The sequence below is a fragment of the Mizuhopecten yessoensis genome, unplaced genomic scaffold (assembly GCF_002113885.1).
Source record: "Mizuhopecten yessoensis strain PY_sf001 unplaced genomic scaffold, ASM211388v2 scaffold11029, whole genome shotgun sequence".
Lineage (NCBI taxonomy): Eukaryota > Metazoa > Mollusca > Bivalvia > Pectinida > Pectinidae > Mizuhopecten > Mizuhopecten yessoensis.
In genome coordinates, this window is record NW_018408843.1 from 401135 (window position 1) to 419737 (window position 18603).

Genomic DNA, 18603 nt, shown 5'->3' on the forward strand with positions numbered 1-18603 from the left:
TACGCCTAGTCGTCATCACGGCCCGACATAAATATACGATGTCATTGTATAAGTCAACATTCCGTCCATATGTGTAACAGCGCAGGCTCATCATTCCGAAGCACGTGAATTTTCAAGCTCCTATATAACCTTCCAGGTTGTTTCGAGCGTCTCGCACCTTTTTTTACGTTGTTAACAAACCTTCAATGTCAAAAATCGGTAGGCCATTTTGTTTAACTGATCAGTTTCAAAAGTAAACATGAAACATAAAAGATAGTGGAGAACCTGCATTGCCTGGCCCAAAACACAATTTTGGGGGCGAGTAAAAAATTTGAAGCGCTAGCCCAAATGACATATTGGTGGCCCAAATAATTTTGAGAAGAAATATGTCCACAGCATTTAACAAAATGCTTCAACACATTTAAATTACATATAATATGACAATGTTTGTAATATGTAAAACAGAATAAAACATTATATTTTTAATTCTTCAACCCTAGTTAAAACCTGACATGATCCACTCCATTCAGGTCTTCAGTATTTCATCAAGAAATACACAAAACTTGCACCTCAAAGAAGACGGCCTGGCCGTATTTACATACAAAATCTGAAAAAAAATCATCACATTTTCTAAATCACGGACAGTTCNTTTTTAATTTTTTGACAGTCGCCCAACCTATTTCTGTTAGGCCAGTGACTACCTCACTTTTGATAACTTTTGGTCGCTCGAGCAAAACTTTAACCGCTATTGGCGAGCAGGTGACCGTCAATGTCAGGCACTGCTACACAACAAAGGAACAAAGGGAATCTACATATAATTTTGAGAAAGATCCCTCTGGTACTTCCCGAGAAATAGCGATAACAAACTTTCACTATCAAAATCCAAGATGGTTACCTGTTGGCCATGTTGTTTATCCGATCAGTCTCAAAAGTTGCCCTGCACAGCTAAGGACCAAGGGGAACCTACATATAAAATTTGAGAAAGATCCCTCTGGTACTTCTTGAGAAATACCGATAACATGAATTGTTTAAGGACGGACGACGAACCACGGACGCAGGATGATTTGAATAGCCCACCATCAGATGATGGTTGGCTAAAAATGTGAGTATTTTTCATTTAAAACTAAGAGGTTGGGATGACTTAAATCGCTTTTCTGAGTTAAAAGAATAAGTTTTATCAACTCTGTTAACATTCATACATATCTGATAACACATGGAAGATATTGTATGAATTTGTTCTGAAAATGAAAAAAAACAAAAACTAAAATCACATATTATTTTAAATTGGTTTGACTGTTCATACATTTTTTAATTTTTTTTTGGCTTTTTCTATTATGCCGTTAAAACCTTTTTTCCAAAGGTGCATATAAGTTTAAATCAGATTTTTCTCATTTTACTTCTCAGAGAATACATCTTTAAACCTTTAAACTTGATACCTGTGTGTTTACAGTGCTAACCAAACACTTATAAAAGGTTTTTAGTGTCTACTTTGGCGCGATGAACAGTCAATTTGATGATTTTTATGTTTTTCAGAACTTCTCTAATATTTGAAAAAGTACATGTCTCTTCATATCCATCAAGTAACGAAACCATTGAGAACCCATATGTAATGGTAAGAGATACCCTACAGCCTTTTGCATAGAAATGTTTAATCCTTGGATAGCATGGTTTTACATAATTTCCTGTATATCACTTATCATTTAGAACTAAAAATTAACGTTATTGCTCACCCGCTTTATTTTTTTATCTTTACCTACTAAATGACAAGCATGGCAACACTTCAGTTGACTTTCCTTTCCTTGGTATTATCACAATAAAAGTCCTGCTTTGAGATATTCTCTGTCGCAAACTAATTCCATAGATATGTCTTGTTAAACAATAAACTACTCAGCCAGACTTAAATATACGTCTACCGAATAGTACGGGCATCGTGATCTGTTTACCACGTTTCATTTAATAGCTATTTGTTCCCTGACTTTAATCACCGGTGACCAACATCCTTTTTGATTAAAGGGATAAGTAACAACAGATGTCGCCTGACGTGTAAGAAATGTTTTGTTGTTTTTATGTGTTTACGCGGTGGTATTTTGCTCTTTGTAATTTATTACGAACAACAATTATCTTAGTCTTAGTCCAAGTTCAAGTCGAATATAAAACTAGATGTCCATGCCAGGAAGCCGGTATCATATCTGTGGACTGAAGTGTTTGCAATAGTCGAGAGTTAGCAACCAAACGTTCTTGATGACGGTTTCTCCGCTTATTGCATCTGTGAAGCTTCAGTGGTTTGGACGTCTTGATTACAAGTGAAGGTCGATAGTGTGCTAGCAGTCAAAATCAAACAAGGAAATTAGCATTTGATGACAGATCGAATACTGCAGCATTGAAATAAGAGCGAGAGAGTGATGAAGTTGTCTAGTAGCGTTGGGCAGTTGATTCATGTTGCATCCGCCATTGACGATGTAAACAGAGGGATATTGAATAGCAAGGACAGAGAGATATCCAAGAGACACTAGAAGCATATGCTCGTTCTGTCAGAAGTCAAAAGTAGCCATGATTAAATACTCAATGGGATTTTATATTAGCAATATGACTGACAACCGCCTTTATACATAAAATATGATACGCCTCCATCTTTTTTCCTCATTATCGGTATTTGTAACGTCAGTAGTAACAAGATTATAACCCGATGGTTCTTAGGCAAAAGATTTATAAATGCGATTAAAGTAAAAAAATGTATGTGTATGTACATTATGTGAATGATCTGAATTCGCCAAGTAAAACTTGCAAGCTTCCCGAGTTGTCCCACTTCTGGAGTATCAACCAACGTAGGAGACATACCAGGACAGAGTATGATGTATTAGCGTTTAGGGATGGTAACGAAAGGAAGAACGGAGAAAGCATATATATATTTATATAGTATGCTAATGGCAAATAACGCATACCAACTGACAATTCTAATAAAATTCAGAAAAACAACTTGTTCCATAAGAAGGTAAATGAAAGTTAGTGAATACGTATTGGTTAAAAAGCAGAATAGACAGGCTATGATTGTCTATATCCAGATAGCACTCCGATGGTAAATTATACGGTCGGGTAATAAAAGTATATCAAGCATCATAAATTATAATGGATAAAATGATAAAACTATCAGAAGAAGCACACTCCCTAACAATTCATAAGCAATACCTTTTGATGATGCATCGTCATTTTCATTAGGACAGGTTTGAGCCTAAATGTCTATTTGCTAACTAAACGGAAGGTTCCGGATATTTAATTTTCAGAAAAAGGTGTCCGTAACCTTTGACAAATCACTTCTTATATTATTATAACATTCCTTGAGCTTTGCATGATAATTTGTTCTGAGGTTAGGAACCAGGCAAAATGATCATTTTAGTAAATATCATCTTTAACTTTGAAAAACCGGAGGCTCAAAAAATTTAGGATTCTTCCATTTTCATCGGGAAATCACAATCCACATACCGAGTTTAAAATATTTGCACTTACTTCTAAAGTGAGCCTTGGGACAGGTCACTTGTTTAGTGCAATTCAATAGTCAAGTAACAGTATTCTTTACCGTTCAAGAATCATTCCCAAAACAAATAGGACTTTTTCATAGGGCCATCTGCATACGTACCCATCTTCTTTGTGTGATCATTTGCTCCTAGGTCAGCACAGGGTAAGGCGATTCTATTTTTAATCAAACTGACCTTGATATTTGATGAACCATGCCCAAATCGATTGTTTTCTTTTCTGCTGTTACCTACCTTCTACGTTTGGGATTTCTCCAATCATTCATTCTAAAAATCGTCATTTCTTTTAATTAATATAATTCTGTTTTAGCAAGTGATCTTTTACGTTGACGGATACGCCCACAATCAATAGGATTTGTCCAGAATAATATACATGTCAAGTCAAATATTTGTGTGATTGTCCAGGGGTAATATTCCGGACAAAAACAAACTTTTTTGTTACACTGACTTTGACCTATTTGGAATCACGGGTTCCAATGCAAAATATATTGGATTTTAAGCCTTTCCTTGCTTAAACAGTCTCCTGTTTTTGAGATTTGCGCAATCATTAATTCTTAAGTTAACATTCGGACAAGAAATGTAAACGAAAGGGCGGACGAGCTTACTCGTGCTACATCGTGCAAGAACTAATCGTTTGAATTTATTTTCATTGGCGATATTTATGGAGAGTCTAAATATTTTGGTACCGGTAAATAGCCACAATACTTTCGTTATTTCCAGATAAAACAAATATTGACAAAAGCCAGGGATAAACTATCTTCAAAACACTTCTCATGAATGACAAAATGAATACAACTGTGTAACGTAACCGTATTGGAGTGGCTTGGCTTGTACGCTGTGCTTGCGACATAGCGAAATGTGATTCCTGTCGCCATATTTACACCGGTGTTAACGAACGGCAGTCTTATATAGGACTTGAAATCATGACAATTGTCACATGTGCGGGCATATTAAACTTCCGTTTCCAATAAATCCGGAAATTTGACTTTCTGAATTGCTTTGTAATGTCCAGTCCGCGTAAGACACCAGAGTTAACCCTTCTTATCATAGGCGTTATTGAATGTGACTGAGTGTGACGTGGCATGCAACCTTAAGCTCAATATTTCTAGCCCAAATCCTACTTATTGGGTTTCTGTCGCCAGGATTATCGTACTATTTTCAGTTTTCTATCGATTACGCAAAATTGTCGGGGAAGATTAAAAGGTGAACTGTTACATGATTTTATGATTTTAGACATTTTATTTAAAAAATGTCAAACATATTTTTACTGGCTAAAATACAAAAAGCAGAAATGTTATAGTGATTCTGAAGATTTTTTTTTTTTTTTGACATGACTAATTCCAACTAAGTCGCCTCCTTTTTGTCTTGGATTTTTGTTTTCTTCCTGTTCCTTCGGCCTCTGATCTCGACCCTAAAGGGTATTTGTTCTGGTGATCATGTATCGTTTATAACCTGAGCAATATTGTTAACACACAACTTGGCGAAATCTCCCGTTTATAAATTTGTAAAAACTGTCAGTTAATTCTTGTTCATGATTAATTTTAAAGGGTACCATTCGTAAGCTTCGCAATAGCATATATGTTCAGCTGATTCAGCGAAAACTTATTTTGTGACAACATTATTGATTCCTTATGTTTCGTTAATATTTATGTTTCAAGTGAAACGCAAATAAATGCCTCGCAAATAGGCAAGGAATAGTCAGTTATTATGACAGGAAATACAAGTTAACCATGTCCTACATACTTTTCTTTATTTGACGAAAGACATCACAATGGGTGTTGCATGTGTACCAGAAACGCTTACTTTCCGACGTACCAGGTTTTGCATCTGGCTTTAGTAGCGCTTCGTGTAATATGATTAGCACACCTCCATAATCAAACGGTGTTGTACAGCTCCTTTTTTCTCCGATTCCCCATTTATTTGTATTGCATACAACATGATCCTATCAATGTTACCTACAGCTATACTGCCATTATCTAATTGGTAGCCCTTCACACGAATTATGGCTGCTAAGCATCCAACGTTCTCAAACTCAAAATAACCCGTTTGATAATTCTGAAAGACGTAAATCAGATAAAAATGAAAACACAACACGCAAAATATTATTTAGAAATATATTTTATAATTCAATGTATACGATATTGAAATAAATACAACTTAATGTACATTTATATAAACATTCTACAGATAATATACACTCCTTTAAACAAACGATACAAAACCATATGAAAAGAAATGAAAAAGGAACGGATATAAAATGGTCGCAGAAAACAAAAGCATTAAAAGTTGGAGTTTGAAACGCCTATACATATCACAGATAAAAAAAACTAGACTTGTTTTCAGGGGAATGTAAATAGTATAAATTCCAATATGGACGCTGATGATACAAGTGGAGATCAAAGAGAAAACAATCAAACAATGCTCCAATGACACCAGTCGACGGTAATTGGTAACAGTTTCTATCAAATATAAACCAGAACACTACTAACTAAACTGAATGTGTCGGTCTAATTCAACACAAATGCACATCCACTCTCAGCATAGTTAACCTATTCCAGTTGTACATGTATTTAATGGTAAAAATAATGTATATTCTAAATTGCCCCGATTCCATTGAAAAAAAACCCTAGCTCTTCAAAGTATTCCGAAGTACTGACTTGAAAATAAAATGAAATAACTGTACTGATCGTAAGTCGCCACAGAAATCTACCATTCCAGAGAAATAGTTTGTGTGGGCGGGTGTGATAGAATTGTAATCGGACGGGATGACTCTGTAACGCTGACACTGAAGATGTAACACAGAAACGCTTTTATAGGCCTTTTGATCGTTACATCGTTCATAATCTAGACATTCCAAATGACACATCATTCGGGGCGTTAAGGAACAAGAAATGTATTTGAATATACGCGTAATAATGGTCGATTATCTCGTGACGTAAAGAGGGATTGGAGATGGACACGCGCTGTCATACGCCATTTTAAAAATTTATTTATTGATTATTCCAATGCCACTTTTAATGCAATAAAACAATGAAAATGATTGACCATACATAACATGTTTATTGATAATCCAAAGATTAGAAGAGATTATTGAACGCTTGAATGATCAACAGCTGAAAGGAATCGGATATGAAACATAAATGTGCATATGGAAAGATTTTACTGAAATGCATTATTTTATAAACATTATCCGGGACATTTGTTAAACAATATACTGGCCTATAGTTATTACAGTACATAATAACTCTAACAGATTTCCTCGAATCTACCTAATCTTAATCTACGAACTTTCTTGTCCATTACATCGGGAGGAAATATATGTCAGACGTCACAGCAAAAGGTCATCCAAACAATTCGACAAGCAAGTTTGGTTAAATACCATTTTTTATTGACAGATTTATAGTATTTTTAGCTGAACATATCTTGAATTATCTTGTTTTCGTCAGGTTTAGAACTACAATATAAACGATCAGATAAATGGCAAATTCTTATTAGTTTTTTTGGGGTTCATGATCGTGGGTCAAGTTACCCCTGGTATTATTCCATCGCCCACGACGATTTCTCATTCCATACATATATTAAAAGAATTCAATATTTTCAGAGACTTTCGATACTAAAGATGTGCAAATCGTCATCCACTTCAGAAAATTATGAGATTCTGTCAATGAGTTGAAGTAATACTAGTAGTGCGAAATCCTACAAAACATCAATCATTAAATGGTACATACAAAGAACAAGATAACAGGACTGTTTTCCAATACAAAAACATTATAGTATTGAGACAAAATCATTGTTTTTAAAAGTGACTTTGCTTCAAGTTCCACCTTCCCTGTCTTCACAATTATATCAGATGTACTCTACAAAACGATGTTACAGAAACGTAATGTTTTCTCTCATGGAGGAATTACTCAGCGAACTGTATTGATTAAAGTTGTGTGATATATTTACAACTATTTGTTGGAGAGAATATTAAAGAGTATTTTAAGACTTTATGAGTTAACATAGGTGGGGTATTTTTAACGATTTTTAATGACATGTTGTAATTTATTTTATTTATTTGCTACAAAATTGGATTTGATAGGAGCCAAATGAAAGGCACAATATATGGCACAGGAAATGCCTGTCGTTTCGGGCCACCTGGTTTCACTAGTTGTTGTTCATTTGAGTGAATTTTGGCTCCCGTTATTGTCTGTTAGTGCCGACAGCGAATTCCGATTTTGTCCATTTTGTGTTGTACTTCTACATATTTTTTTCTATATTACTTATCACAGCTTGAATTAATTTGAAATTTCTGTACGGGAGAAGAAGGTTGTTTTCCTTTAAAAGATACAGATAATGTGGCTTATTACAATCAACCCCTTATATAATACCAAACCTACGGCAAGCAAAGATAAAAATGAAAAATAAATGTGATATACGATGTAAATACTGAGGTATTTTCTCTTGAGTATATACTTCGTTACTTAATCAATAATTGCTCAGATAGATGTATATACTTGTTGTTAGTGTTTTGATACACGTCTGAGGTGTTAAAGAAGATCAGACCAATTCGGTAGTGTATAGCCTTCTAGGAAAGCCAGACAAACTGTTGGCATAACTTGACCATATATATGTTCGGTAGAATATATATGTAGTTCGACTGGTTTGTTGTGGTTTTTGTGTCGTTTTTTTTTTGTTTTTTTTGTTTTTGAGAAAACAAAAATCCGAAAACAATCAAATGTCCACCTTTAAAATCGAAACATTCCAAAAGGGTAATTTCAAAACTATTCTGAACAAAGGCAAAGGTTAAACATCGATTACAGGTGATTCATCGCACTATTAACATGAAAACATCGTGTTTCATTTCATCTAAACCTTTCACCATTACTCTTCCTCTAATTAAAAAGGCTTTGTGTACAATACCGTTGTCAATCACGTAACAGGTTTCCAATTAAATACCCCGCCAGTATGGTAATATTTCCCAACAGATTAGAGTAAAATCCATTATATTCCTTATCTGAATATAACAGTCAATAAAACGCTTATCTCAACAGAATTTTCAATATGCCTCATATTTGCAAATGGACCAAATATCCTGTTTTTGTGCACACATCAAAATCACGGAGATAATAGAGGCTAACACATATTTTACAGTAAACCAGCTACTATTTAAACAATTTGTCCATAACGCCAGTACACCAATACAGAACACAACATAGTTGAGTTGCTCTGTGTGGTAAATAAATCAAATTCCATAGATCTTTCCAATTTGTTTTACACCATGACATCTTCTTGGTATTACAAGACATAAATCATACTGTGATCCTATTACCAAGCTTATGTTTGGCTTCCTGAAGTGCGAGACCGTGTCAAAAAGCTACACTCAATCAATATCATTTTAACACTGTTCTAATTGAAAAAGCTTGCTGCAATTTAAACACATAATCATTCCGCCTTAACGTGAAACGATGTTTACTGTGGACAGTTTATGGTCTATTCTCATCAACTGATGAAAGGTTTACTGTAATAGTGTTCAATGGAAACAAACTAACACGAAATAATTTAACAAATACAAACAAATTAACAAGTAGTTATGCGACAAAACAATGTCCTGGAGTAATTCATCTTGATCAACTGTCAATTTTTAACAGGCATCGGGTGGGTGTTTTGAAACAATTATTGAATTTACTCACTCAAACATCCTTTTACACAGTAATTTTTGCAAATTCCTTCAACAGGCTTTGAAAACACTCGGGGAACAACAACAAATTACAGTTAGAGGGCATAAGTGTATTACTAGAGTCCCAATAAGGAAACACTACCAAACTCACATAGTACACAAAACATCAGCTAGAGAGTCCCAATAAGGAAACACTACCAAACTCACATAGTACACAAAACATCAGGCACACCTGCATCCTTTAAGACCAATACAAGTGTTAGGCAAATGTGTGTAAAGCATATTGTTGAATTGACTGGTTCTTATGTTTAACTTATTTTAATCCAACAGATCAAGCAAGAGGAAAGGTATGATGTATCATCATTATGTTTAATTTACAACCTTATTGATCCAGATTTTCAGAGCAAATTAAGATCATTAAGTATATCCCTTCATTTCAATGAAGCCTGATCAAATACGTGATTATCAACTTTGAGGAAACAAAATGTTTCCTCCATTTATGAATAAATAATTTTAGTACAATACATCTACAGGATGAATTTGGCACAATATCACTGCCTACAAACCAAAACTATCCTGATTGGCTAATTAAATCAGCACACTTAATTTAAGGATACATTCACTGAAAACTGCTCATAATAAGGTCTACTCACAGCTGCTTTCCTATCTAATCCATATTGAACCGGTACATATTAACAATTATCAAGCTGTCCTCATTAATTTCAGAGTATGTTGTGTCACCTCACAACCTTCCTGATCTTCTTAGAGTTATCTTTTGCCTTGCGGATCTTCTTACCCTGTTGTTTCATCAGGTCAGCCATCTCTGGAATAGTACATTTAATCAGTGTGTCATTATTCGTACCTAAATGTCTTTCCTTTAATTATCCCTATATGAATGTTTCATTTGTAAACACTGATGTAATACCTAATTCTGTATCTGATTAATCTAATATTTTTAGTTTCTTTTGATGAAAATGATATGCCCCCACTGTATGTAGTGTACAATGGCAAAAGTCTGGTGTCTGATCATGAGTGATGAGGTTACCCTACCAAGACATAGTATCTTAATCTGATCTTAAAAGACATCAGCATTTGTGCTTCATTGACACTACGCAAAAACATTTTGAGCAACATAAATAAACACCTACCTATTTGAACCTTTTTTCATTGTCACATTTCGCAGTATTAAGCTAATTAAGTGTCTTAATGAACAATAATTGAATTCTTTGTTTTAAGGTTTTCCAAGATTATAACCCTATTTTGACCTCGCCCTTCAGTCTTTTTAAGTAAACTGTCCCTCAGCTTATCTATTTGTACTTTTCTGAACCCTCATCACATAATGATGCTTCAAGTCAAATTTTGTGAAATTGAATTTAGCGGTTCATCAGAAGATGTTTAAGATCCCAAAGAAAACTCATTAAAATATCCAACATAATTGTTTTACACTAGTTTATCTCTTGTTTATATGGCCGATTTCAGAATTCATGTATACGTCTCGAAAAATCTGAAACTATTCCACATACATAGGTACCTGTTTTTACATGCCTGTCTGCAGACAACTTCAGTATTAATCTCTTATGACACAGCCAGCTCTGTATCACTTTTTATACACTTGTTTTTGCACTATTAATAATCTGCAGACAAGAAAATAAGTCATGCTCATGTCTCAGAAAACTATAAATACATCCTACAGCATGCTTGTTTTTACACTAGTCTCCCAAGAACTTTTGCATTGATGTTTATGTCACTGAAAGCTGTATAACATACCATGTGTCAGATGGCAGTCTTACAGTAGTGTGTGACTGACTTAGAATCAATTAGTGGTGATATGGCTCCCCCGACAAGGGCTGACCTTTCTTGCTCACCTTTTATTGTAAATACAATACGGTGTTAAGCCTTACTTGTCTCAAATAACATTCGCTATTGTCACATGATGGGCAAACACTGCCAAACATGGCTTGAGCTTGGTACTTGTATATGAAGCATTGTGCCATTACTAGAATACATGTAACCCCTGTAACCCACTCCTTCTCCACCCCACTAGAATACATGTAACCCCTGTAATCCCCTCCTCCCCCAACCCACTAGAATATATGTAACCCCTGTAGCCCCCTCCTTCTCCAACCCACCAGAATACATGTAACCCCTGTAGCCCCTCCTTCTCCACCCCACTAGAATACATGTAACCCCTGTAATCCCCTCCCTCTCCAACCCACCAGAATACATGTAACCCCTGTAGCCCCCCCCTTCTCCCCCCAACTAGAATACATGTAACCCCTGTAGCCCCCCCCTTCTCCCCCCAACTAGAATACATGTAACCCCTGTAGCCCCCCCCTTCTCCCCCCAACTAGAATACATGTAACCCCTGTAGCCCCCCCCTTCTCCCCCCAACTAGAATACATGTAACCCCTGTAGCCCCCTCCCACCCCACCCACTAGAATACATGTAACCCCTGTAATCCCCTCCCTCTCCAACCCACCAGAATACATGTAACCCCTGTAACCCCCTCCTTCTCCACCACACTAGAATACATGTAACCCCTGTAATTCCCTCCTTCTCCACCCCACAAGAATACATGTAACCCCTGTAATCCCCTCCTCCCTCAACCCACTAGAATACATGTAACCCCTGTAATCCCCGCCTCCCCCAACCCACTAGAATATATGTAACCCCTGTAACCCCCTCCTCCCCCCCAACCCACTAGAATACATGTAACCCCTGTAACCCCCTCCTACTCCAACCAACTAGAATACATGTAACCCCTGTAGCCCCCCCCTTCTCCCCCCAACTAGAATACATGTAACCCCTGTAGCCCCCCCCTTCTCCCCCCAACTAGAATACATGTAACCCCTGTAGCCCCCTCCCACCCCACCCACTAGAATACATGTAACCCCTGTAGCCCCCTCCCACCCCACCCACTAGAATACATGTAACCCCTGTAAACCCCTCCTTCTCCAACCCACTAGAATACATGTAACACCTGTAATCCCCTCTTCCCTAAACCCACTAGAATACATGTAACCCCTGTAACCCCCTCCTTCTCCCCCCCACTAGAATACATGTAACCCCTGTAACCCCCTCCTACTCCAACCAACTAGAATACATGTAACCCCTGTAGCCCCCTCCCCCCCCACCCACTAGAATACATGTAACCCCTGTAGCCCCCTCCTTCTCCACCCCACTAGAATACATGTAACCCCTGTAGCCCCCTCCTTCTCCAACCCCCCAGAATACATGTAACCCCTGTAGCCCCTCCTTCTCCACCCCACTAGAATACATGTAACCCCTGTACTCCCCTCCTTCTCCACCCACTAGAATACATGTAACCCCTGTAACCCATCCTTCTCCAACCCACTAGAATACATGTAACACCTGTAATCCCCTCTTCCCTAAACCCACTAGAATACATGTAACCCCTGTAACCCCCTCCTACTCCAACCAACTAGAATACATGTAACCCCTGTAGCCCCCCCCTTCTCCCCCCAACTAGAATACATGTAACCCCTGTAGCCCCCTCCCACCCCACCCACTAGAATACATGTAACCCCTGTAGCCCCCTCCTTCTCCAACCAACTAGAATATATGTAACCCCTGTAACCCCCTCCTTCTCCAACCCACTAGAATACATAATACATGTAACCCCTGTAATCCCCTCCTTCTCCCCCCACTAGAATACATGTAACCCCTGTAACCCATCCTTCTCCAACCCACTAGAATACATGTAACCCCTGTAACCCCCTCCTTCTCCACCCCACAAGAATACATGTAACCCCTGTAATCCCCTCCTCCCTAAACCCACTAGAATACATGTAACCCCTGTAACCCCCTCCTCCCCCCCAACCCACTAGAATACATGTAACCCCTGTAACCCCCTCCTTCCCCACCCAACTAGAATACATGTAATCCCTGTAACCCAATCCCCTCCTCCCCCAACCCACTAGAATATATGTAACCCCTGTAACCCCCTCCTTCTCCCCCCAACTAGAATACATGTAACCCCTGTAATCACCTCCTTCTCCAACCCACTAGAATACATAATACATGAAACACCTGTAATCCCCTCCTCCCCCAACCCACTAGAATATATGTAACCCCTGCAACCCCCTCCTTCTCCACCCAACTAGAATACATGCAACCCCTGTAACCCACTCCTTCTCCACCCCACTAGAATACATGTAACCCCTGTAACCCACTCCTTCTCCACCCCACTAGAATACATGTAATCCCTGTAACCCCCTCCTTCTCCACCACACTAGAATACATGTAACCCCTGTAACCCACTCCTTCTCCACCCCACTAGAATACATGTAACCCCTGCAACCCCCTCCTTCTCCACCCAACTAGAATACATGTAACCCCTGTAAGCCCCTCCTTCTCCAACCCACTAGAATACATGTAACCCCTGTAACCCCCCCCTTCTCCACCCCACTAGAATACATGTAATCCCTGTAACCCAATCCCCTCCTCCCCCAACCCACTAGAATATATGTAACCCCTGCAACCCCCTCCTTCTCCACCCAACTAGAATTCATGTAACCCCTGTAACCCCCTCCTTCCCCACCCAACTAGAATACATGTAATCCCTGTACCCCCCTCCTTCTCCCCCACACTAGAATACATGTAACCCCTGTAGCCCCCTCCTTCCCCACCCAACTAGAATACATGTAACCCCTGTAGCCCCCTCCTCCCCAACCCACTAGAATACATGTAACCCCTGTAGCCCCCTCCTTCTCCGACCCACCAGAATACATGTAACCCCTGTAGCCCCCTCCTTCCCCACCCAACTAGAATACATGTAACCCCTGTAGCCCCCTCCTTCCCCACCCAACTAGAATACATGTAACCCCTGTAGCCCCCTCCCACCCCACCCACTAGAATACATGTAACCCCTGCAACCCCCTCCTTCTCCACCCAACTAGAATACATGCAACCCCTGTAACCCACTCCTTCTCCACCCCACTAGAATACATGTAACCCCTGTAATCCCCTCCTCCCTAAACCCACTAGAATATATGTAACCCCTGTAACCCCCTCCTTCTCCACCCAACTAGAATACATGTAACCCCTGTAGCCCCCTCCTTCTCCACCCAACTAGAATACATGTAACCCCTGTAGCCCCCTCCTTCTCCACCCCACTAGAATACATGTAACCCCTGTAACCCCCCCCTTCTCCACCCCACTAGAATACATGTAACCCCTGTAGCCCCTCCTTCTTCAACCCACTAGAATACATGTAATCCCTGTAACCCCCTCCTTCTCCACCCCACTAGAATACATGTAACCCCTGTAGCCCCTCCTTCTTCAACCCACTAGAATACATGTAACACCTGTAACCCCCTCCCCCCCAACCCACTAGAATACATGTAACCCCTGTAATCCCCTCCTTCTCCAACCCACTAGAATACATGTAACCCCTGTAACCCCCTCCTCCCCCAACCCACTAGAACAGTAGCCACAGAGAAAAGCAACTTCGTCAGTTCCCATCATTCATTGCTACATGTACATTAGACAGTGAATTTTACGATCAGAATATACTTGGAAAAGATCAAAGATGGATGCAATGCTCAACATGTAAAGAATAAAAAAGTTATTTTATAACTTCACAGAAATGTCCCTTGTGCTGGTATGGTGCTCATCTTATATGTAACTGGTTAGAATTTGTGTATATTTTGTTGCTGTAAAGTCTGAAAGGTAAAAGAAAAGGTTGTGAGTTTACCTTTGTTTTCTTTCTGTAGTGACCCGCCCATCTTGGACAGTGATTCTATTCTCTCCTCCAACCTCTTACACAGATCCTGTGTATTAGATACCAGTCGGGTTGAGCCTGTTTAAAGAAGATCTAATAGATTAATTCTTAATTTAAATGATGACATACAAAATTTGTTACATGATATGTTTCTATGTCTGTAGAAGAAAAAAAAACAGAAAACTGAAAGAAAAAAAAACCTGTTTGGATCAATCACATAACTTACTAAAGTAAACGTGCCTTAAACATGTCAATTTATTCACACTTCAAGCAAACATAAAAAGTTAAAATGTATCCACACTTGGAAAGAACCCAATCATATTGAGTATGCTTTTGGTAATATTCAGCACGATGGAAATATTATTAATTATAATCATTAAAACAATAACGTTCATTTCTTTAAATCACTTTATGAATGTAATATATCATTTTAGCAATAAATGTTTGTTTTTTTAAAGTGGTGGTTAATTATTCATAATTGTGACTCGAATGAATTTTTGATGGCAAAGTAAAATGTTTTCAATTAAATACTTCCCGAATTAGCCCTACAACAGTTAATGATATAAAGTACTTTTACAAAGTTACACCTAAACCAGGTAACACTTAAGGAGAAGTATAGCACTATTTCAATAATCAAACTGCATTTTTTAAAATAAGTACAGTGGCCAAAGTAGGATATTAATCTCCTTTAAAACTAAATACTGTATCAGCTTTATCTTACTACACAACTTGTAACTTGTTGAGACGTATATTGGTGTGAAATGTGATGTCAGAATGTAAGTAAGTGTGTCCATAAAGGGGTGTTACATGCTGCTATAACATTGTATGTTATCACCAAGTACTACATGACGTCAAAGTAATACAAGTATGTTATCACCAAGTACTACATGACGTCAATGTAATACAAGTATGTTATCACGAAGAACTACATTACGTCAAAGTAATACAAGTATGTTATCACGAAGTACTACATTACGTCAAAGTTATACAAGTATGTTATCACCAAGTACTACATTACGTCAAAGTAATACNCATATTGTATTACTAAAACTGTACATGTACTGACATTTCATAGCTACATTTTGTATTACTGAAACTGTACATGTACTGACATTTCATAGCTATTACTGAAACTGTACATGTACTGAAATTTGATAACTATGACTGAAGCTGTACATGTACTGACATTTCATAGCGACATTTTGTATTACTGAAACTGTACATGTACTGAAATTTGATAACTATGCCTGAAGCTGTACATGTACTGACATTTCAAAGCTATTACTGAAACTATACATGTACTGACATTTCATAGCTTTTACTGAAACAATACAAGTATGTTATCACCAAGTACTACATTAAGTCAAAGTAATACAAGTACTGAAATTTCATAACTATGACTGAAGCTGTACATGTACTGACATTTCATAGCTATTACTGAAGCTGTACATGTACTGACATTTCATAACTATGACTGAAGCTGTACATGTACTGACATTTCATAGCTATTACTGAAACTATACATGTACTGACATTTCATAGCTATTACTGCAACTGTTCATGTACTGACATTTCATAGCTATTACTGAAACTGTACATGTACTGACATTTCATAGCTATTACTGAAACTGTACATGTACTGACATTTCATAGCTATTACTGCATTACACGATTTTATTGCTTTTCTGCAGACTACTACCTTATGTAATTCAACTGATGAATTGGTTATTTATCAATACAACACTTTAAACATCAGAGAATTGCATCCCACACTGCAGACATAGGAATAGTCTGCATAAAGAGACCATTTATTGTAATGGCCCAATATTGTTTCCTGATGGATTAGGTGCAATTTCTATTAGAATAAACACATTTACTGCATTGCACTCTATATTAACACAAGAATTCCAGGAGAGTGGATGTGTCGCATGCTCAGCACTTTTAGTACTAGTAAGAAAAGTGTTTTGGCTTGAGTTATCGCGTAAACAGATATGCTAAAAGGCGGAAAGTTAAAACTTGACAGAAAAATTTGTAATATATGTTGAACATTATTGCTTTTAGCATTACTGTACAAAGTTTGAAAGGAATTCATAAAAAAAATAAAAAAGTTTTTGCATTTACTACACAATGCCCTTATTTGGCAATAAAAGGGGCATAACTCCACCAAAAATACACGTAAATGTCTGAAATGCAAACTTGTCTGAGCTATATTGGTATGCAATATGTGTACCAAGTTTGAGTTGAATCAACCCGAGGAAACTCAAGTTATTGCACGAAAACCTTGTTTCGGACGACGTAGCTGACGACGCCGCCGATGACACTGACAAAGTAATACCTCTATGTCGCCTCGCGTTGCAGGCGGCACAATAAATGGTTTGCATATCAGCCATTTTTTCCTAAGAAACTGATTCAAATAATCTTCACTTGAATTGACACTACTAAGTGGCCCCCCCTTTATAGGATGTATCACACAGCACAATTGTAAGTACACATAGTACTGGTTGGTAGGCACTCATAACAGCTATGTCAACAACTACAGTAGTGCTGTTATATTTATAGCTCAAACAATTTTAGTTAAACACGTAACTCCGCCAGACAAAAAAAAAATACAATTGGAATATGATGCATGTTTGTGAATAAAATGTAGAGAAGCAAAATTAGTTCTTTATTTAACAACAAGTTCTCCAATGATTGGACAAAGTAATTACCAATCCCCTCTATAAGTTTTGCTGACGGCTTTTCTATTTCACAACTTATTTGTGTGCCTTAAACTAACATGACAATGAATATTAAATCTTTGACTAGTATACATTACAATCTTTGACTAGTATACATTACAATCTTTGACTAGTATACATGACAATCTTTGACTAGTATCACTACAATCTTTGACTAGTATACATTACAATCTTTGACTAGTATACATGACAATCTTTGACTAGTATACATTACAATCTTTGACTAGTATACACTACAATCTTTGACTAGTTTACACTACAATCTTTGACTAGTTTACATTACAATCATTACAATCTTTGACTAGTATACATTACAATCTTTGACTAGTATACATTACAATCTTTGACTAGTATACATTACAATCTTTGACTAGTATACATTACAATCTTTGACTAGTATACATTACAATCTTTGACTAGTATACATTACAATCTTTGACTAGTATACATTACAATCTTTGACTAGTATACATTACAATCTTTGACTAGTATACATTACAATCTTTGACTAGTATACATTACAATCTTTGACTAGTATACATTACAATCTTTGACTAGTATACATTACAATCTTTGACTAGTATACATTACAATCTTTGACTAGTATACATTACAATCTTTGACTAGTATACATTACAATCTTTGACTAGTATACATTACAATCTTTGACTAGTATACATTACAATCTTTGACTAGTATACATTACAATCTTTGACTAGTATACATTACAATCTTTGACTAGTATACATTACAATCTTTGACTAGTATACATTACAATCTTTGACTAGTATACATTACAATCTTTGACTAGTATACATTACAATCTTTGACTAGTATACATTACAATCTTTGACTAGTATACATTACAATCTTTGACTAGTATCACTACAATCTTTGACTAGTTTACATTACAATCTTTGACTAGTATACATTACAATCTTTGACTAGTATACA

The 18603-nt window shown here is 37.1% G+C and overlaps 1 protein-coding gene across 9 annotated transcripts in view; it reads right to left on the reverse strand.

The window, feature by feature from the left end:
* Positions 1-5650: 5650 nt before the first annotated feature.
* Positions 5651-18603, reverse strand: part of LOC110464740 (coiled-coil domain-containing protein 158-like) — a 74522-nt gene continuing 61569 nt past the window's right edge. For all 9 annotated transcript variants that reach the window (XM_021520103.1, XM_021520110.1, XM_021520108.1 and 6 more), the window contains 2 exons: positions 14885-14989; positions 5651-9991 (listed from right to left, as the gene is read on the reverse strand). In XM_021520103.1, coding sequence (XP_021375778.1) covers positions 9906-9991; positions 14885-14989 — 191 coding nt within the window. In that variant the 3' untranslated portion in view covers positions 5651-9905. The remainder of the gene's footprint in view (positions 9992-14884; positions 14990-18603) is intronic.